Source organism: Glycine soja, chromosome 19 (genome assembly GCF_004193775.1).
Source record: "Glycine soja cultivar W05 chromosome 19, ASM419377v2, whole genome shotgun sequence".
Taxonomy (NCBI): Eukaryota; Viridiplantae; Streptophyta; class Magnoliopsida; order Fabales; family Fabaceae; genus Glycine; species Glycine soja.
The window spans coordinates 37,067,844-37,086,402 of NC_041020.1; the positions used below are offsets into that span (position 1 = coordinate 37,067,844).

The 18,559-nt window shown below is 30.5% G+C and overlaps 1 protein-coding gene across 6 annotated transcripts; it reads left to right on the forward strand.

Moving 5' to 3' along the window:
* Positions 1-8,322: 8,322 nt before the first annotated feature.
* On the forward strand, positions 8,323-14,422 carry LOC114400121 (probable inactive leucine-rich repeat receptor-like protein kinase At3g03770). Of its 6 annotated transcripts, none has more exons than XM_028362407.1 (8): positions 8,323-8,501; positions 9,100-10,534; positions 11,265-11,398; positions 11,656-11,896; positions 12,436-12,638; positions 12,768-12,820; positions 13,012-13,123; positions 13,928-14,422. In XM_028362407.1, exons 2-8 carry the CDS (start codon positions 9,199-9,201, stop codon positions 14,192-14,194), a joined length of 2,346 nt encoding a protein of 781 aa, XP_028218208.1. In that variant the 5' UTR covers positions 8,323-8,501; positions 9,100-9,198; the 3' UTR covers positions 14,195-14,422. The 6 variants fall into 6 exon arrangements, 5 of the variants coding, with proteins under 5 accessions (XP_028218208.1, XP_028218206.1, XP_028218210.1 ...); XM_028362405.1 differs by lacking the exon at positions 8,323-8,501 and adding an exon at positions 8,508-8,643; XM_028362409.1 differs by lacking the exon at positions 8,323-8,501 and adding an exon at positions 8,522-8,701.
* Positions 14,423-18,559: the final 4,137 nt, after the last annotated feature.

Sequence of the window (18,559 nt, forward strand, 5' to 3'; positions counted from 1 at the left end):
AATATATCTTTTCTCTCTTGTTTTTTCCCAATTTACACTACTTTACAATTTAATTCTCAATATACATTACTTGGAACTTTCTTTCCCCTTTTTGTTTTTTTTTAATTTAAAATATTATAAAATATAAATATTATATTGTATAATTTTTTAATTAGTTTTAAAATTACTTATTTATTAAATTAAAATTTATAATTTTGTTTTTTAATTTTTTTAAAAAAAATGATATTATTAAATATAATTATTTTTGTTTTATTATTTAATTTACTTAACATATTTTTTAGGTGAATATTTTTATTTAAAATCTGAATTTTCTAATATAATTATTTTTAATATAATTATATTACTAAATATAATTAGTTTGTTTATGTCATTAGATTTAATTAAAAATGAGAAGATTTTTTGTTTAACAACTTATTTATAGAAGAACATTATATTACATTATCAATAAAATACTTAAACAATTATATTTGGCTAAGGAAAAAACTTAAGAGGAAGATATGTTAGGACAATTGCTCCAATTGCTCCTGATGACCATGTTGCCGATAAATTTCACATTTTTTTTCTATTTACCCATTCATTTCTGTTTCGTCCATCTCAATTCATATTCTTGTCGTCCTTTTTCTCCTTGGATCAGGACCCCACTGATATCGTTCATATTCTTGTCATATTGATGGGTGACAACAAAAAATAATTGATAATTAAATATATTTAAAAATATTTTCAATATATTTTTATCATAAAAAATAACTCATATTTAGATATTTTAATCTTTTCTTTTCATATCTGCAAGCCATAAATAATAAAAATGTCAATTCTTATCACTTAAGCCAAAATAACTGCTAAATAAATATTTTTAAAAAGATATTTTCAATATAATAGTTACTACTCTTTGAAATTTTATGTCTATTGTATAAGATAAATGTATCAATTATTTTTTTTTACTGTGTTTTTTAGTTTATTTTAATACTACTAACTAATTTTCTTATTTTTTTAATTAATGAACATAACAAAAAAAATATGAACAACACATAAATTTAACTATAAAAGTACATACAAAGTAACTAAAAAATTGTACTCTAATTTTATCCAATTTTTTTATTTTTCTTTATCTATATATTTTTCTTTAAAAAAATAAAAAACAAAATTATAAAATTTAATTTAATAAATAAGTAATTTTAAAACCAATTAAAAAATTATATAATATAATATTTATATTTTATAATATTTTAAATTTAAAAAACAAAAAGAAGAGAGAAAGTCTCAAGTAGTGTATATTGGAAATTAAATTGCAAAGGAGTGTAAATTGAAAAAAAGTAAGAGAAAGAAGGTGTATTTACGACAAAAAAAACCTAATCTCCGTTCTTTTTCAAGAAATGGAGATGTGTCTAATTGAATTAACTTCTACCGTCATGATATTATGTTAAATTAAACCTTTTACACTTTTTACTATTTCGTTTTACCCATTTAACGGTGATCAAGTATTCAAGGTGCATAAAATTGTGATAAGAGAAGAATTACAAAAACAATTTAAAGAAAACCTCAAATTAAATTAAATTAGCATGAATACTTGTCAAGAGCCCTAATCCAAGAACAAATTAAGATGACTACTCACACATGTGAGAATAAAATCTAAAGGATAAAAGGAAGACATCAAATTGGAAAAGAAAAGGGAAGAAAAGGAATCTTTAAGCTCTTGCTATGTGTCGTCAATGCATAAAAGTTTTCAATCCCTCCTACAGAGTTTTTCTAAGCTATTTAAAGACATGAGCTAAAATCTATTCAAACCTAAATACAATTAAAACATAAAAAATAAAAATAAAAACACAAGCTAATTGGCACGCCCATGCCAATGGATTGCACGCGCTTGTGCCAAATGCGGCAACAACCTGATAAAAAAAGATAAGGGACCTGACACGATTGCGCCACATGCATTAACTCAAAATTCCTTTTTTTTTTTTCTTTCAAAAAAGGTTAAATTTAATCCTAAAAGTCCAACGTGTACCGGAAAAGTTCTATTTAGCACCAAAGATCAAGTCAACATAACTCTTATACACATGAAAACACCCATAATATAACAAGTTTGACAAAAAAAAAATGCGATGAAATGAACAAAAACAAAGACTTAAACAACCAATAATACAAATAATTATAACTAAAATACTTCCTAATTAAAGACTAAATGCAACACATCACCAATCACGAAAGGTTTGAATTGAACTTTGATCTTCTTAAAATTCTTGAGAAAATGATTCTCCATCATTTTTGAAAGCAGAAGGTACCCAGAGGGAAAAAGGGAGACAATGAGAAAATGATGTGGGCGCAAAATATTCCAACCCTTTTGCATTAATTTTTTTAGAAATTTATTTGTTATTTTTATAAGATTTTTTTTTCTAATTTTTAGATATATTAATTATTTTTTCTTATTTAATTATTTTTTCTTTAAATATTAATGAAAAATAATTAAATGAATAGAAAAATAAAAAATAATAATTTTGGTATGATAGTTTAAATAATTAATAAATTTAATATAATTAATTAAATTAATTATTTTTTTAAAAGAAAGTTATTTAATTAAAATAATCTTATAATTAGAGATGAAAAAAGTTCGATAAAGCTGACAATTACATGCTGGGTTGCCTCTTTGTTGCTTGAATCTGTCGCTTCTTGTTGTGGGTCATAACATGGTTATGATGTTAACCATTGAAACCACATTTTCTTATTACATTTTCTAAGCATTCTTTTACCTAAAATGCTTTTTTCTGCTGAACCTCTATTCTGATTGTTGGTATATGGGTTTGTGTGCTGTGACACATTGTTTTCCAACCAACACCGACAAAATAATTCGAACTCTATTAATTTAAAAGATGTCATATATTTTTCTTTCTTTCTGTCTTGTTTTTGGTAGCTAAAACCAAGTAGTTAGTTTGGACAATTTTCGTTCCACATTAATAATTAGCCTATGATCAATAGTTTATAGAGGAATCAAGTTATTATGAGTAAACCCCTTCTTAAAATATAAGTGTAATTATTTGGGTCCTCTAAACTTTTTTAATAACAAATACAATCTTTCATTAAATATAATATTAAAAATGTTCTTATGTGTGTACTTTTTCTTCTTTAGAATGTTAGCAAAATTATACTTTTATTTATAATTTCTTAAAATTTAGTATACAAAAAATTACACTATAAGATCTTGGATAATATATTTCTCACTACTATAATATTTTGTAATTTCTATAAGAGATTTAAAGAATATATCCAAATTCATAATGGACTCTAAGATTTTCTGATTGATATTTCTCGATCTCTTTTTTGACTTATTTTCTTTGGTCTGTAGGATAACATAGAAACTCAAGTGAAAAGTAAAAAAAAAAAAACTTGACAGAAGAAGAGAGAAATTACCTTTTTTTTTAAAAAAAAAATCGTGATAACTTCCTCCGTAAGTCTCTTTTCAACTTTTTTTTCTTTAATGCCAAAATTACTTTTAATGAGGCAAGAAAAGAGATAATTAATTTTAATAAAACTAAAATAATCCAATAACTTCAATACATTTAACTCTAATAACCATCACATTAGACATCTTTTTATTAAAGTCATTCAATATAATATATGAACTAATATTAAATTAAAATAATATCTTTATGCATATTGTGGGTTGAAATATCTTTATGCATATTTGATTATGGTTACAACTTAAGAGTTAAATTGATATATTTTTTAATGAATTAAACTGTCATTATTTTTATACGAAGGATGGATTGAAATAATTACAATTATTATCTAATTAAATCAATGTTACTCTCTAATTGAAAATTTTAATTGGTGTTAATATCGTTTGAAGACAGGAGGGAAATAAATAATAGGAAAATAAAGTTTTCACAATTTATTGACGACGAAGCACTTTTTGCTGAGTGCTAGAAAGCTGTATGTTCATTATACCATCCTTTCTGACAAATAACCAACTCAAACTTCCAACATGGAAAGAAGTAATTCTTTTATGAGGATAGCGGTAACACTTTTTTTTTTAAAATCAAGATATTATATAAAATATTTATCAATTGATAATTAATTTTTATTAAAAAATTTAACAAGACTACTTTTAATGAGATTTTTTTTAATTTCATTTTTTTATTCATACAATTCAAATTTAAAATTTTACTTAAAAAAAATCTAACCAACATACTTAAAAAGGATCTAACCAACAAATTATGATCATTACACAAGAAATTAAACCTTTTTAATTCATGTATTAATATTATTTTGTTAAAATTTTCATCCTTCCATCTTCTCAATTATTTTAAACTTTACACTAGACAAACTTTTTTGTTTCTTGAAAAGATGTATATAAATAATCTCAACAGCTTTATTTTTAATACTCAATGAGGCTGTAACCACTAATGCCTCTAATACATAACACAAGTGCAACGCAAATGCCAACTCCGATTAATTGGCAGAAGTATCTCTTGATTTAAAAAATTAGCATATTTATGAGTTAGGTGTATTACACACATGTGATGTGTTTATGCAAATTGGCAATGCACAACTTTTTGCACTTGTTATAAAAGCATTATTTGGCTAAATGATGTCAGTTTTTGTTTCTTACTCCCACATGAAATTTCATAGTTATAGATGCATATGGATCCAATGTCATACTGTGCCTAGCACCACATTGACCCCGAGTCAAAGTACATCATCACCTAGATACACACATCAATAATTAATACTATGTTATTCACTACGTATTATTACCATATGCAATAGCTACCAAATTGGAAACGCTAGCTAGCGACCTGGTCACCCTTTCAAGTCTTGTTCAATTATGGGTGTGACAGAGTTTCATTCCTAAGTAAAATCCTGCGCAAGGTACAAAACATCGTGTGTGATGCGATGCCATATCAAGTTAGTGTAGATCTTCATCTACACATATACTCTATACGTCACCAATTATTGTAGAATGTTGGGTGGGGAGCATGTCTTGCATTCATCAAACCCTTTACCATGTATCAGTATCACCAAATAATTCGGCTATACACCCATCTTTATTTTTGCTGATAAATGAAAAAATTGCTGCTGAATCTTACCCGATTGGAGATAGGAGAAATTAAAGTCCTACTCTCACATGAGAGTTAAATATTAATTTCACTTTGAATTAATTCTCAAAACACACAATTAAGAAGTGGTTTAAAGATTTCTAACTCCTACTTACAAATGACTTACTCCTAAATGGTAAAAAAAAAATGTCTTCATTTGATAATTTTGAAAAAAAATCCAACTAATTTATTACTAAGAGGATCTAGTTGAATTGATTGAACATAAAAATAAATGTTAATAACCTTAAATGTGTCTTGCGATTTACATTTTTATATATTTATATCTAAGAAAGTCAAGCTCTGGTCTTCTTCATTGAATAATTAAAATCTGAAGCTAGCTCGCAAGCTTGCCGTTTTCTTTGTCATTTCATTATTTTAATTTACTTGTACTTCTCTTTTTCATGCTTTAAGTATTTATTTTTTCAATTCATCATAAATAAAACAATGTTGTTTCAATGTTTTTTAAATGCTAATCGAGTGATCTATTTCTTCTTAATATTAATCAAGTCAAACTAGACCCATAAATTTGAGTAACATAAAGTAAAATTTCAAATTTAAATTTTGTGTATATTTCTATCGAGAGAGTTAATAACATTATATTAGATATATGCTCCTTATTCAAGCCGAATTAGTATGCATATCTGATACCTGTGATCCTTAAAAATAATTAAAAAATGCATAACTGATCTGACATACTGCCTGTATCCTGAATCATTGTAAGTATCTACTTAACCTCACATCCAACTAACAAAATCAACATTCAGAATAGATCTTGTCTTGAACACGTACATAATTATTTGAAATGAAGTCTTTTTCTTATACACAACATAACATTAATTAATTGATGAATATTCGGGAAATAATTTGGATGACCATTCCAATATTAGACCGCAGACAATTTATTGTAGTTGAGGGCTGAATTACATTGGCGAAGATGACATGACGTAAATTCACTTTGATTGAGCTCATAAAAGCAGTTTTTCTATTTTGGAAAAGACATTATTATACTTGCAGCATTTCTAAATTGTAAAGCAGCATGGATTTTGCTCATAAAAAATAATTTAATATATATGAAAGAAATCTATGAATAAAATGACTGAAAAAGATATATATTGGCTTTCATTTACCAACTTTATGCAGGAAAAATAATGAAGGACATACATTAACAGAATGTTCATTAATGATCATTAAATTATTATTTTTAACAATTTTTTTAATTACTAACTGGTATTTATCATTAAATGCTAATATATGTAGCCTGTTGTAGCATCTGTTATTTGGGTGAAGTGGAAGGTACAAAAAATGACATAAATATTCTAAAATGTTTAAGTAGGTTGAATTTCAGTCTCAAGCAAATTCTCATGTTTCTCGTATTAATTATCTTGTTGGATTAGGAAGTAATTACAATCTAAGATACCCCCATCAACCAAAAACCCTTTAGGAAATCCATTGGCAGTTTATTAGGCAGAAACATGCATGTAGGCCCCAAGGAACTCAAAATAGCTGAAATTTCTACATTTTTTTAATGAATATTAGTACCGTTTCTTCAAAATGTTTTTGACTTTTCGTCTCTGGAGACCGTATTCATTTTATTTATCTATTAACTTACAATTTTTTCCGTAAAAAAACATTTTTTTTCTCGTATTTAATTTAGAAACATAATTCATAACGTAAAAAAACACATAATTCATAATTCCCAGAAAAAATAATTCATAAGTACTGTTAACGAGAAAAAAAAGAGTATAAATTATCATAAAACCAAAATTTATTATCTAAATTATATTTCCTTAATATTCATTTATAGATATTTTTTATTTGTGGGAATCAAAGAAAAATACCAAAAGATTTATAATAACTCACGTATCTTACTCAATCAATTAAGTTAGATTTTCTTGATCTCTTATGAGAAATATTTAAAATATCATTTATCCTCAAATCTGAAATATGAGTATGAATTATATTTTGGTTTTTTTAATATAAAGAATTCTCTTAAAGGATGAATAATTATGAATGTGTCTTTTGATGATATTTTTTTTCCAATTATTGATGCAATTACCAACTAATTTTAAACATAAATTAATTATTCATTTAATTTTGTAGTTTAGAAGATATAATGAAGTTTTACATACTTTCATAATTAAGTGTTAATCATGTTAAGAATTATTGCGATAGTTTTTAAAAATTCATTTATATTAAAATGGACTGAAGAAAAATATACTTTTTAATATAAAAGAAATGAGGGTGTAATGTAAGCATCTTTTAAGAAAACAAGCACTCCATGTATTTCTATTTATAAGATATAAATTTAATTGTCTTGTACATTTTTTTTACTAAAATGCCCTTATTTATTTTAATCCATACTTGAATATTCTTGAATTGTCTCTTTCTCTATGCTATAAAGATGGGAGAAGATAAATATACTTCCAATAATGTTAAGGACAAATTTTTTAAAAAAATATTATAATTACAGACAACTTGAATGATAATACTTAAATTTAACAAATTTTCTTTATAAGCGTAAATTAATCAATAATATCTTATAAATAGGAACAATAGAGTATAATTTATTTATTTTATTAATGATTATTAACTCTATTTTAATTTTTAGTATCATGCAAGCATATATAAATTACAATTTTTACCCAAGCTATCTTTTTTTCAGTACCAAAAAGAGATAGCATATCTTTTTTAAAAAAATTCTTAACACTAAAGTGGTTTGTTGACAAATGACAATCACAATTATCACATGATTTAACCATCACACACCATTTAGGTAGAACATTTGTTTAGAACATCCACTGTAAAATAATGTGTGGTTCCTTCCTTTCCCTTCAAGATCTTGTATCCTTTGCTGACGTGGGTTTGTCAACTTTTCAGATGAAACTCTTCCTTGGAAGGTTTATTCATCCTACCAATTGACACATAAATGGAAGATAGAAGTAGGTAAGAGAGAGAGAGAGTGGAACCAAGAGGCAAAAGCAACAGCAACAGTGAGATATAAATTGGGGGGGGGGGGGGGGGACCATGTCATAAAGTTGAAGTGAGAGAAAGCAAAGGCTTACCCCTCCCTGAAAGTAACAGCTTATGTAACTGAACTCTGAGCCAAAGCCATTTTCCCACTCATAATTATAAGAAAAGTACAAAACTAGCTCCTTCAACCAAATCTGATGGACACCACATGCTGAGGTTAAAGCTTTAAAGGTTAAAGAATCATATCACAGTTAAGAATAAAGGGTTCCCATATATGCAAGAATCTTTCTTTTGCTTTGGGTTCCTGACAAAGAAAATAGAAGGGAAAAAGAAAAAAAAAATCATTTTCCCACGACCAAAATAAGTAGAGGAAAATAAAAAAATTGTCAATTCATTTATGACTGATAAACGATGAAATGCCACCTTGTGAGATAGCACAGTGTGAGTTTTGGTCTTTTTCATTTGTTTTCAAGCCTTAATCCTTATCATTTCTACCTTGTCTTGGTTTGAGCAGAGAAAAAAGCTGACCCCTTGGAAAATGGTTTCCAGGCTTCACTAGGATTTGGAGACTCACTTCTGAAATGTATGGTTGAAAAAGTTTTGGATTTTGTTCCATTGGGTGGCTTGTGCAACTTCTGAAGGCATCAAAATCCTTGTTTTCATCCCATTTTTTATTTATTTGAAATTTGTTTTCTCCTCTCGTCCTCACTTTTCTTCTCTCTCTCTCTCTCTCTCTCTCTCATTTTCAAGTATTTTGGTTTTGGTTAGCACTCATTGATTTGTACTATGTACTATAGCTGGGTGAAGCTTTTTCTGTATGTTGAGCTATGGCTAATCTTTTCTCAAGTGATTATATTTTGTGGAGTTAGGGTGAAACAATGAGTTTCTTTTAGAATTTGGCTTTGGATTAACTTCAAATTTAGAATTCACGCAACCAAATAGATAGTAATGTTTGGTTATTTTAACTCAGTAGATTCTTGCATCTTTTTTTATTATTTTTTTTTACTGATTAAATTAACAGGCCTTCTTGTAATTGCAGGGCTTGTGCTTTTACTCCCCAAGTTTCAATTTTGAGAGAATATCAATGCTTTTGAGAATTTAACCAAAGTTCTCTCATTCACTGCATGACTTGGTGCTAATGGCAAATAGGCACCACCCCTCAGTGTTTCTGGTGTTGGTTACTGTTTTACTTTCTATCCATTGCTCTGAGCAATTGCAATCCTCTCACTCTCAGACTCTTCTCAGAATTCAGCAGCTATTGAACTTTCCTGCTGCTTTAAGCAACTGGAACAGCAGCACAGACTTTTGCAACACAGATTCAAACTCTTCCCTCACTGTAGTGTGCTATGAAGACACCATAACACAGCTTCACATAATAGGTGAAAGAAGAGATACACCTCTCCCTCGAAATTTCTCAATAGATTCCTTTGTCACAACACTAGTAAGGCTTCCCAGTTTGAAAGTCCTCACATTGGTTTCTCTTGGTATATGGGGTCCTTTGCCTAGTAAGATAGCTCGTTTGTCATCCCTGGAAATAGTTAACATGAGTTCCAATTTTCTCTATGGTTCAATTCCTCAGGAACTTTCATCACTGTCAAGTCTCCAAACACTCATTTTTGACAACAACATGTTGGCTGACACGTTTCCTCATTGGCTTGATTCACTTCAAGCCTTAACTGTGTTAAGTTTGAAGAATAACAAGTTCAATGGATCTCTACCAAAATCGCTTGGTAATGTGGAGAATTTGAGAACCCTTTCACTTTCTCATAATCACTTTTATGGGGCGGTGCCTGATTTGAGCCGTTTGACGAATCTTCAAGTGCTTGAATTGGATGATAATGCTTTTGGACCGCAGTTTCCTCAGCTCGGTAACAAGTTGGTTATACTAGTTCTAAGAAAAAATAGCTTCAGGTCTGGTATTCCTGCTGAATTGAGTTCATACTATCAGCTTGAGCGATTGGATATTTCATCAAATTCATTTGTGGGGCCTTTTCAGCCAGGATTGTTGTCACTTCCTTCTATTACTTATCTGAATATTTCTGGGAACAAATTAACCGGGATGCTTTTCGAGAATCTTTCTTGCAATTCTGAGCTTGATGTAGTGGATTTATCCTCAAATCTTTTGACTGGGAGCTTACCTAGATGTTTAGTGTCAAATTCCAGCGATAGCACTGTCCTGTATGCTAGAAATTGTCTAGACACCACGAATCAAAATCAGCAGCCGCAGCCCTTTTGCCACACTGAAGCTTTAGCTGTGGGAATATTACCTGAGACAAAGAAGCACAAACAAGTATCTAAGGTAGTTCTTTCCCTTGGCATAGTAGGGGGGACTCTTGGAGGAGTAGCACTTGTTTTGCTAGTTTTCTTTATTGTTAGAAGAGGAAATGACAGAAGCAAAACGAAGAATCCTCCAACTAGATTAATATCAGAAAATGCTGCGTCTGGTTACACATCTAAGTTGTTTTCTGATGCAAGTAATTCTCTCTCTCTCTTTCTGGTTACACACACACACAGAGGTGTTTGCATGATCAAACTAGCCCGTCCTATTTTATACATTTCTTCATCCAAATGCAGAACATTTAGAAAATTCTCATCGGCAAGTGTAATGTGTAGTCATGGTTGTGATATTAAGAATAGGATTTTTTGTGTAGCCATAGAAAAATTAAACTGTTATTTAGAGGACTTTTGTTTATATTCTTTAGTTTAGTAGGAACTTGCCTTGGAATTATAAGTTTACTCTACTCTAGTATGCTTCAGCAGTCCTGTACCTTGATTGGCAAAAGTTGCTTTAATGTATTAAAATTTACTATTAACATATGTTGGAAAACATGGATGATAAATGATAAGGAGAAACCAAGTTTAACGGAGGTAATATTTACTAAGTTCTTTATTGCTGAGTATATTCATTAGTTGTGTACAGGAAACTCATACAGCTCTAGATATACCTGAATAAAAACAGTTTCCCATTCGTAAACTTTAAATACAAGGACATCATACTTGTTTTGAATTTGATAAAAAAAACATGTTTATTTGCAGCTGCTAAACAAGTTATTAGAATCTTTCTTTATCAATGAAGTCCACAAATGATTGGAAAACATTTCTGGAGAGGATGATATGAAAGAATAATAAGTCATTCATATATTTCTCTTTATAATTCCGTCTTAAAGATAGATTGACAAACATGCCTTTTTCCTGTACTTAAAGGGTATATATCTCAAACAAAGAAGTTGGGAGCAGTTGGCCTGCCGACTTATCGAAGTTTCTCATTGGAAGAGATTGAATCAGCTACAAACTATTTTGACACAGCTTCTTTAATGGGTGAAGATTCTTATGGGAAGGTATGCTACAATGTCTCAAATTATCTTGCATATAGAGGAATATTGCGTTTGTACTAAATTCATACAAAATCAGTGGTTTTATTTCCTTTCATTGACTGGTACAATAGACTGTATCACAAAACTAATTTGATCATGCAGTCATGATTCAATTATTTCACTTTTAAGCATGAAGTTGTTACATTAAATAGCAACTTTTATCTTTTTAGGATTTATGTGATGAGTGTTTCATTTTAAAATAGTGTTTTTATATTTCTTAGATGTACAGAGGTCAGCTGAAGAATGGCTCACTTGTTGCTATTCGGTGTGTAGAAATGAAAAAGAGACACAGCACTCAAAACTTTGTGCAACACATAGAGCTGATATCCAAACTTAGGCATCGCCATCTAGTCAGCGCTATTGGACACTGCTTTGAATGTTCTTTAGATGATTCAAGCGTCAGCAAAGTATTTCTTGTCTTCGAATATGTACCAAATGGCACGCTCAGGAATTGGATCTCTGGTAAGTAATTTATAAAAAACAACAGCTTCTTTCTCTGGTTGGAGGTTGTAAAAATGGTATTATTCCAACAATAAAAAGAAAGAATGGGGAAAGTTCACTAGAGGGCATTCCATTAGTAGTAGTTACAAATTCATTTATCTCCTTCTACCTTAGTGATCCGTAACTTGCATGAAGTTCTAAATTTGTACTTGAGGAGGAGGAAAGATCAATTGAGTTTAATTTATATGCATTGTCAGTCTAAAACTTTACACTGTCAACCAATAAGAATATGGTATGTATGGTTTTTAATATGATTATTGTAAAAGTTAACAAACTTTACACTGTCAAACAATATGCATTGTCAGTGTAAAACTTTACACTGTCAACCAATATGGTTTTTACACTAACAGTGCATTCATTGACTATTTACACGTATCAATAGTATTTTCTCCTAAATTAGTCATTTCAGTATTATGTTGTAATGGAATATGAGACAGTAATGCCATTTTTGTTATCTTCCACCCTGATTATTTATTTTCTGCCCTTCATAATTTTGGCAGATGAGCATGCTAGAAAATCCTTTAGTTGGACTCAACGCATAGGAGCTGCAATTGGAGTGGCAAAGGGAATCCAGTTTTTGCATACAGGGATTGTCCCTGGTGTATATTCCAATGATCTGAAGATAGAAGATGTTTTATTGGATCAGAATCTTGTTGCAAAAATCAGCAGTTATCACCTGCCTTTGTTGTCAAACATGGGGAAGGTATGAAAAAACAATTGTCATATGAAGTTTTCCATGAGGAAAAAAATCACGAGTAAGTTTGTTCTTTCATTTTCCTTCAAGAAAAAAAGATCTCAGTTGGTACTGATTCACCTTAGCTTTTCCTTCCAGGTTCGGCGTGGAAATTCTTCCAGTGGATTAAAAAATTCAAGCAATAGTAAAAGGTGAGTGATAGAAAGTTAATCAGGTTGAGTAACAGGCATGAAAAATAGAACTCATCATACTGTAATTTTGCATACCATATGATATAAATGGAAATGTCTCCTGTAGAAAAACAATTTGGATCCTGTTGACACACTTGTGTATGTATGTAACTAAGAAAGCTTGATTTTTAATGATTTCTTCTGTTTTGTAGTGTAAAGCAGGAAGATAAGTCTGATATATACAACTTTGGAGTGATACTACTCGAACTTATTCTAGGAAGGCAAATAAAGACAGTAAATGATGCAGATGCTTTTAGGGATCTGGTAATAACAGGAACTGTTTCATTTCCAATGTGCTATTTTCTTTCCTTGCCATTTTTAAGTCTTTTCAAGTTTGTTCTTTGTTAAATCAATAGAGAATTTTTGTATGAACCAACTAGGATATACTTGATGCTTAAATCAGAGTCTAACTCTTTCATCACTGATTTTCTTGAAAATGAGAGTCCATATGAACTGTTATTCTGTTATAAACCGGCCACCACTGTCCAGAAAATGGTTTTATTTGATTAATCATAATGGAAACTATAGTCTCATTTTCTGGTAAGTATAATTAACTAATGGACTATTGATAGAAACTAGTAGATTTCCTCATTTTGACCTTTGCGAGCTAGGATAACAAATCTATACATGCATATTGTATAGAGATTGGTTTTAATTTATTATGTATGGACATATTATCACCGAAGAGATTAATTAACTAATTAAATGTCAAAAAACTTTTCCACACACTCCAAGTAGGAAAATATAAGATAGAGTTATAGGAAATTTGCAATCTTCATATCCATATTCCCATGCTCATGGTATTCAAGTAAATGCCTAAATGATCAAGAAATTATTAGATAGTCTGAGACAGGATCTTAGAATTTTGATTTAGGCTTAACTCAATCCTACAAAAAAAAGTTACCCTCCACTTATATACTTTAATCTGGCCTTATCATTAGTCGATGTGTGATCTCCAACACCATAAATGTTCACATTGCAAGATAATGTTAGTTTTCATTATCCATATTCAATATAAACCATGTACAATTCTATGACCCTGCTTCTGTTAATTGCATCATGAGGCAGTTGCAAGCAAGCTTAGGAGGTGATGAAGAGGGTAGGAGGGGCGTTGTTGATCCAGCATTTCGCAAGGCATGCTTGGATCAATCATTGAAGACAATGATGGAGATTTGTGTGAGGTGCCTGGTTAAAGAGCCAGCAGATAGGCCTTCTATAGAGGATGTTTTGTGGAACTTGCAGTTTGCATCTCAAGTACAAGATGCATGGAGAGGGGATTCTCAAAGTAGTGAAGGGTCACCAGGCTCAGAATCTCGAGGGCTACCCTTCCATTAGTGTCAAACCACAGGTTTTCACTTTTTTTATTTTGTATATTTCACTGTAAGCCTAAAAGGTTAATGCTTGCAGTTGCAGATACAGCAGCATCAGAATAGTATAAGTTCTTTATGTTGGAACACCTTTGCTAAAAAATCTGCTGAGCTTCCAATGAAAAACTATGTTGTCCGAGCTTTGCACTATGCAGATTTTTTTTTGTTTTTAAGTACATGCACCCGTGCACATACTATGTGAGATTACGTATATGAATCATAAGATGTCATTAATTAAAGGTCAAAACTTTAGAGATATTTTCTATCACAAAATCTAGATAAGTAATCAATAAATAAAATATGAAAATCATGATAGAGTATATTGATAACATTATTTTTCTCAAAAGTTTTTTTTAAATTTTTTTTATTCTTTAACGAGTGTCCCAACGACATATGTTATCATTCTCCATTTTATTTTCCTAAAGCCTCCCCCTTAGATAAATGGAAGTGTCACAAAGGAAATTTATGTCATGGTGCACGCTTTAAAGCCTCGTGAAGGATTGTATTCCTCCTTTAAAATTCATGAGTTTTTCTTTTCAATTTTTACTTTACCAGTAATAAATTTAAAAATTAGTGTAAATGATTATTAGGGAATATATCTTTAATACATATAAAAAAGACTGAAATGTAAAAATTTAAAGAGAGTAAACATGATTATACAAGTGTTTTTTTTTATCATTATGATATTGGTGTAAACAATTTGACTGATTACTTTTAATGAGATTTTTCATCCAAACCATTTTTTATTTTCATTTACAATACTTGAACCAGACAAAGTGCTTTACTTTATGAGTAGATGATAACTCCTAAGTCACAAAAACTTAATGCTAGCCTGGTTTCTATGTGGGCATATTTACATAATCATTTAACAACTCTTTAAAATGAATATATATAAATAAATAAATACATAAAGAGGAGCAAAATTATATCGGTATAACTAGTGTTATAAGACTCAACTCGGATCGATCAAGTCAACCCATTGACTTGGGAACTAGTCACCTAACCGGTCCCAGCCATTAAATGGACCAGCCATGCAATAGACTCAATGTAACCCAGTTTGGCTAGGTGGGTTTAGAGGTTGAACTGGTGATCCAATGACTCGATTGATTCGGCAGGTCATGTAATTTTTATTTTTACAAAAAAAATTATTTTTTTAAATTGAAGAACATCACTCATATGAGAAAAAAGGTAAATAGTCATTTTCGTTTCTGAATGTATAGAGCGTTGACAAATTCATTCCCGAAAGATAGAAATTCAAATTTTAGTCCCTGAAAGTAAAAAAAGTGTAACAAATCTATTCATCTGTTAACTTTCGTCCGTTATCATTAATGAAAGAACCTACATGACACATTTAGGGACGAATTTGTCAGCGTTCTACACATTCAGGGACGAAAATGACTATTTATCTAAAATATAATTTAATCTTCATCTTTCTTCTTTTTTTAATCGTAAAAAGAATAACATTACAATAAACACTTAAAAAATAGGAAAGCAGACATAAGTTAGAACAGACATAATAATAAGCGTAATATTGATTAATAAGCATAATTTGTCTGTTGCATATCAATATTAATGTAAATATAAGTTAGCAACTAACATCTAGTGGTGTCAATTAAAAACAAATAAGTTATAAAAAAACATATCAATATCGTCTAAAACGGATTGGATAAACATATTTGTAAGGTCATTACATAATGCATTGATCTCTCCTTAGTTAAGAATGGTGGTGATCATGACTCCTCTAATACCCAATTAGCATGGCCAAGGTCATTAATAGTTTCAAAATTGATAAAATCATAGTTTTGCTTCTTCAACTAATTCCTAAGTTTATTAACTTGGTCATAACCAAGTAATGAATATAAAAAAAAGAATAATTCAAACATTTTGCAACCTCAAGATGTAACAAAAAAAGACAAGATCATTGAACTTTCGATGCTCTAACCCATAGTTATCATTCTCAGATTGACCCTTCAACTTGGGACTCTGTTGTCCCACTGGTCCGAGGTGTATGCTGAAATGGGCTCACACACAACTTGACATGACCCAATCAATCTCGGCAAGTCTTGTTATTGAACCAGTGACCCGACGGGTCACACTACCCCGGTAGGCCATGCATTTTTTATTATAAAAAAATGTAAAACGACGTTGTTTCATGCCTTCAGATGTTGAAATTAAAATTTCCCAAATGCTGAGGCCATCGCTTCATTCTCCTCACCTCAGAAATCATGACCCTTACAAAACCCTTACACAGTCGTGCGCCTCTCCTCACCGCAAGCTCCATCGTCGGTGCAACCACCCTTGCCTTTCATTCTCTTTCAACTCTATGAGAACCAAAACCCTTCTATTCCCTCAACTCAAGCCTCCCTCGTGAAACCCATACAAAGCCACCTCTCCTCACCACAACTTCCATCATCGGTGGTGTTGGGCAGCCTCACTTCTTAGTTCACTTCTCTGCCTTTGAAAATCGCAATTATGCAACTCATACAGGTTCAAACTTCTCAGCCTCTTTATTATGTTGCTTCTTTGTTTTGATTTGCATTATATTTTTTTTTTACTAAACGACTTAAAGTTGAAATTATTAATTGTTATCATTTGTGACTATTTCTATGCCTCTCAGTTATGAATTGTTATGATTGGGTGCAAATTTGTGTTGCTGATGCCATCAATTTCAATCTAGCTTCCTTTTCATCTCATGATAACATGCACTCTTCTGTTGACTTTTAATTATTTTTTTTCTAATTGACCTTTGCCTTTATTTTTTTGTTGATGTGTGGTGTTGAATTGTAGACAAATTGACTATTTTCCATTTTTTTTCCTGCACTTTTCTCGGGAATTTCTATTTAGATGTTGATGATGATTGATAATGAAGCACTAGGGTAATAAAAACTTGGTTTTTTTGTTTAATGAAACTTGGGTTTTCTGTTTATGATGATTGTTGCTCTATTTTGATTTGTGTTAACTTTAAACTTTGAATGAATTGTGACCTTGGTCTTTGAATAGGAATTTGAAATCTGAAATCTAAATAACATTTCAGCATGTGTTGGAAATCAACATCGTCATAATTTAGATTTCAAATGCTAAATCAAATTCATATTCAACGACCAAGGTTATAATTCATTCTGTGTTCAAAGTTAATGCAAATCAAAACAGAGTAACAATCATCACAAACAGAAAACTCAAGTTTCATTAAACAATTTTTTTTTTACCCTAGTGCTTCATTATCAATCATCATCAACATCTAAATAGAAATTCCCAAGAAAAGTGTAGGAAAAAAATTCAAAATCAAAATAGTCAATTTGTCTACAATTCAACACCACACATCAACAGAAAATAAAAGCAAAGACCAATTAGCAAACAAAATTAAAAGTCAACAGAAGAGTGCATGCTATCATGAGATGAAAAGGAAGCTAGATTGAAATTGATGACATCAACAACACAAATCTACACCCAATCATAACAATTCATAACTAAAAGGCATAAACATAGTCACAAATTATAGCAATCCATAATTTCAACTTTAAGTGATTTAGTCACAATAATATAGTGCAAATAAGAACAAAGCAACAACATAATAAAGACATTGAGAAGATAGAAGTTTAAACCTATATGAGTTGCGGACTTGCGATTTTCAGAGGTAGAGAAGTGAACTCATAAGTGAGGCTGCCAAATGCCATCAATGATGGAAGTTATGGTGATGAGAGGTGGTTGCGTATGGGTTTTGTGAGGGAGAATTGAGTTGAGAGAAGGGAAGGGTTCTAGTTCTCAAAAAGTTGAAAGAGAACAAAAGGCAAGGGTGGTTGCATCGACAATGAAGGCTATTGTGAGGAGAAGCGCGCGACTATGTAAGGGTTTCATGAGGGTTTTGGCTTCTGAGGTAAGGAGAACAAAATGATGGCCTCAATATTTGGGAAATTTAAATTTCAACCTCTGAAGGCATGAAACGTCATTTCACCTCTTTTTTAAATGCATGACCCAGTTGGATCACTGTGACTCGTCGGGTCTAATCAAGTCATGTTGGGTCATGTGAACACTCATTTCAACATACTCATTGGACCATGGGGCACTTGAGTCCCAAGCCAATGAGTTGATTCGAATCTGATAACTATGGTCTAAATTATGAAACCTAGTCGCTTCACTTTGTGCTACTCATCCTTCCTCTCTAAAAATTTTCCATACTTTTTTATGACTCCTACTTTTTATGATTCCTGCAAACCATAAATTGTGCAAAATGTTCTTGCTATAGTTAAAGTTGGACTTAATTCATTACGGGTGTGTTTTGGAGCAATGAACTTCTGCTGAACTCTTGACGAAGAAAGATACTAACTTTAATTCG

Bases quoted from the DNA above. Each gene is read 5' to 3' on its own strand.
- LOC114400121 (XM_028362407.1), top strand. From the start codon at position 9,199: ATGGCAAATAGGCACCACCCCTCAGTGTTTCTGGTGTTGGTTACTGTT. The intron at 11,399-11,655 runs GTATGCTACAAT...TATATTTCTTAG, and splicing joins GTGAAGATTCTTATGGGAAG to ATGTACAGAGGTCAGCTGAA. The intron at 12,821-13,011 runs GTGAGTGATAGA...TCTGTTTTGTAG, and splicing joins AATTCAAGCAATAGTAAAAG to TGTAAAGCAGGAAGATAAGT.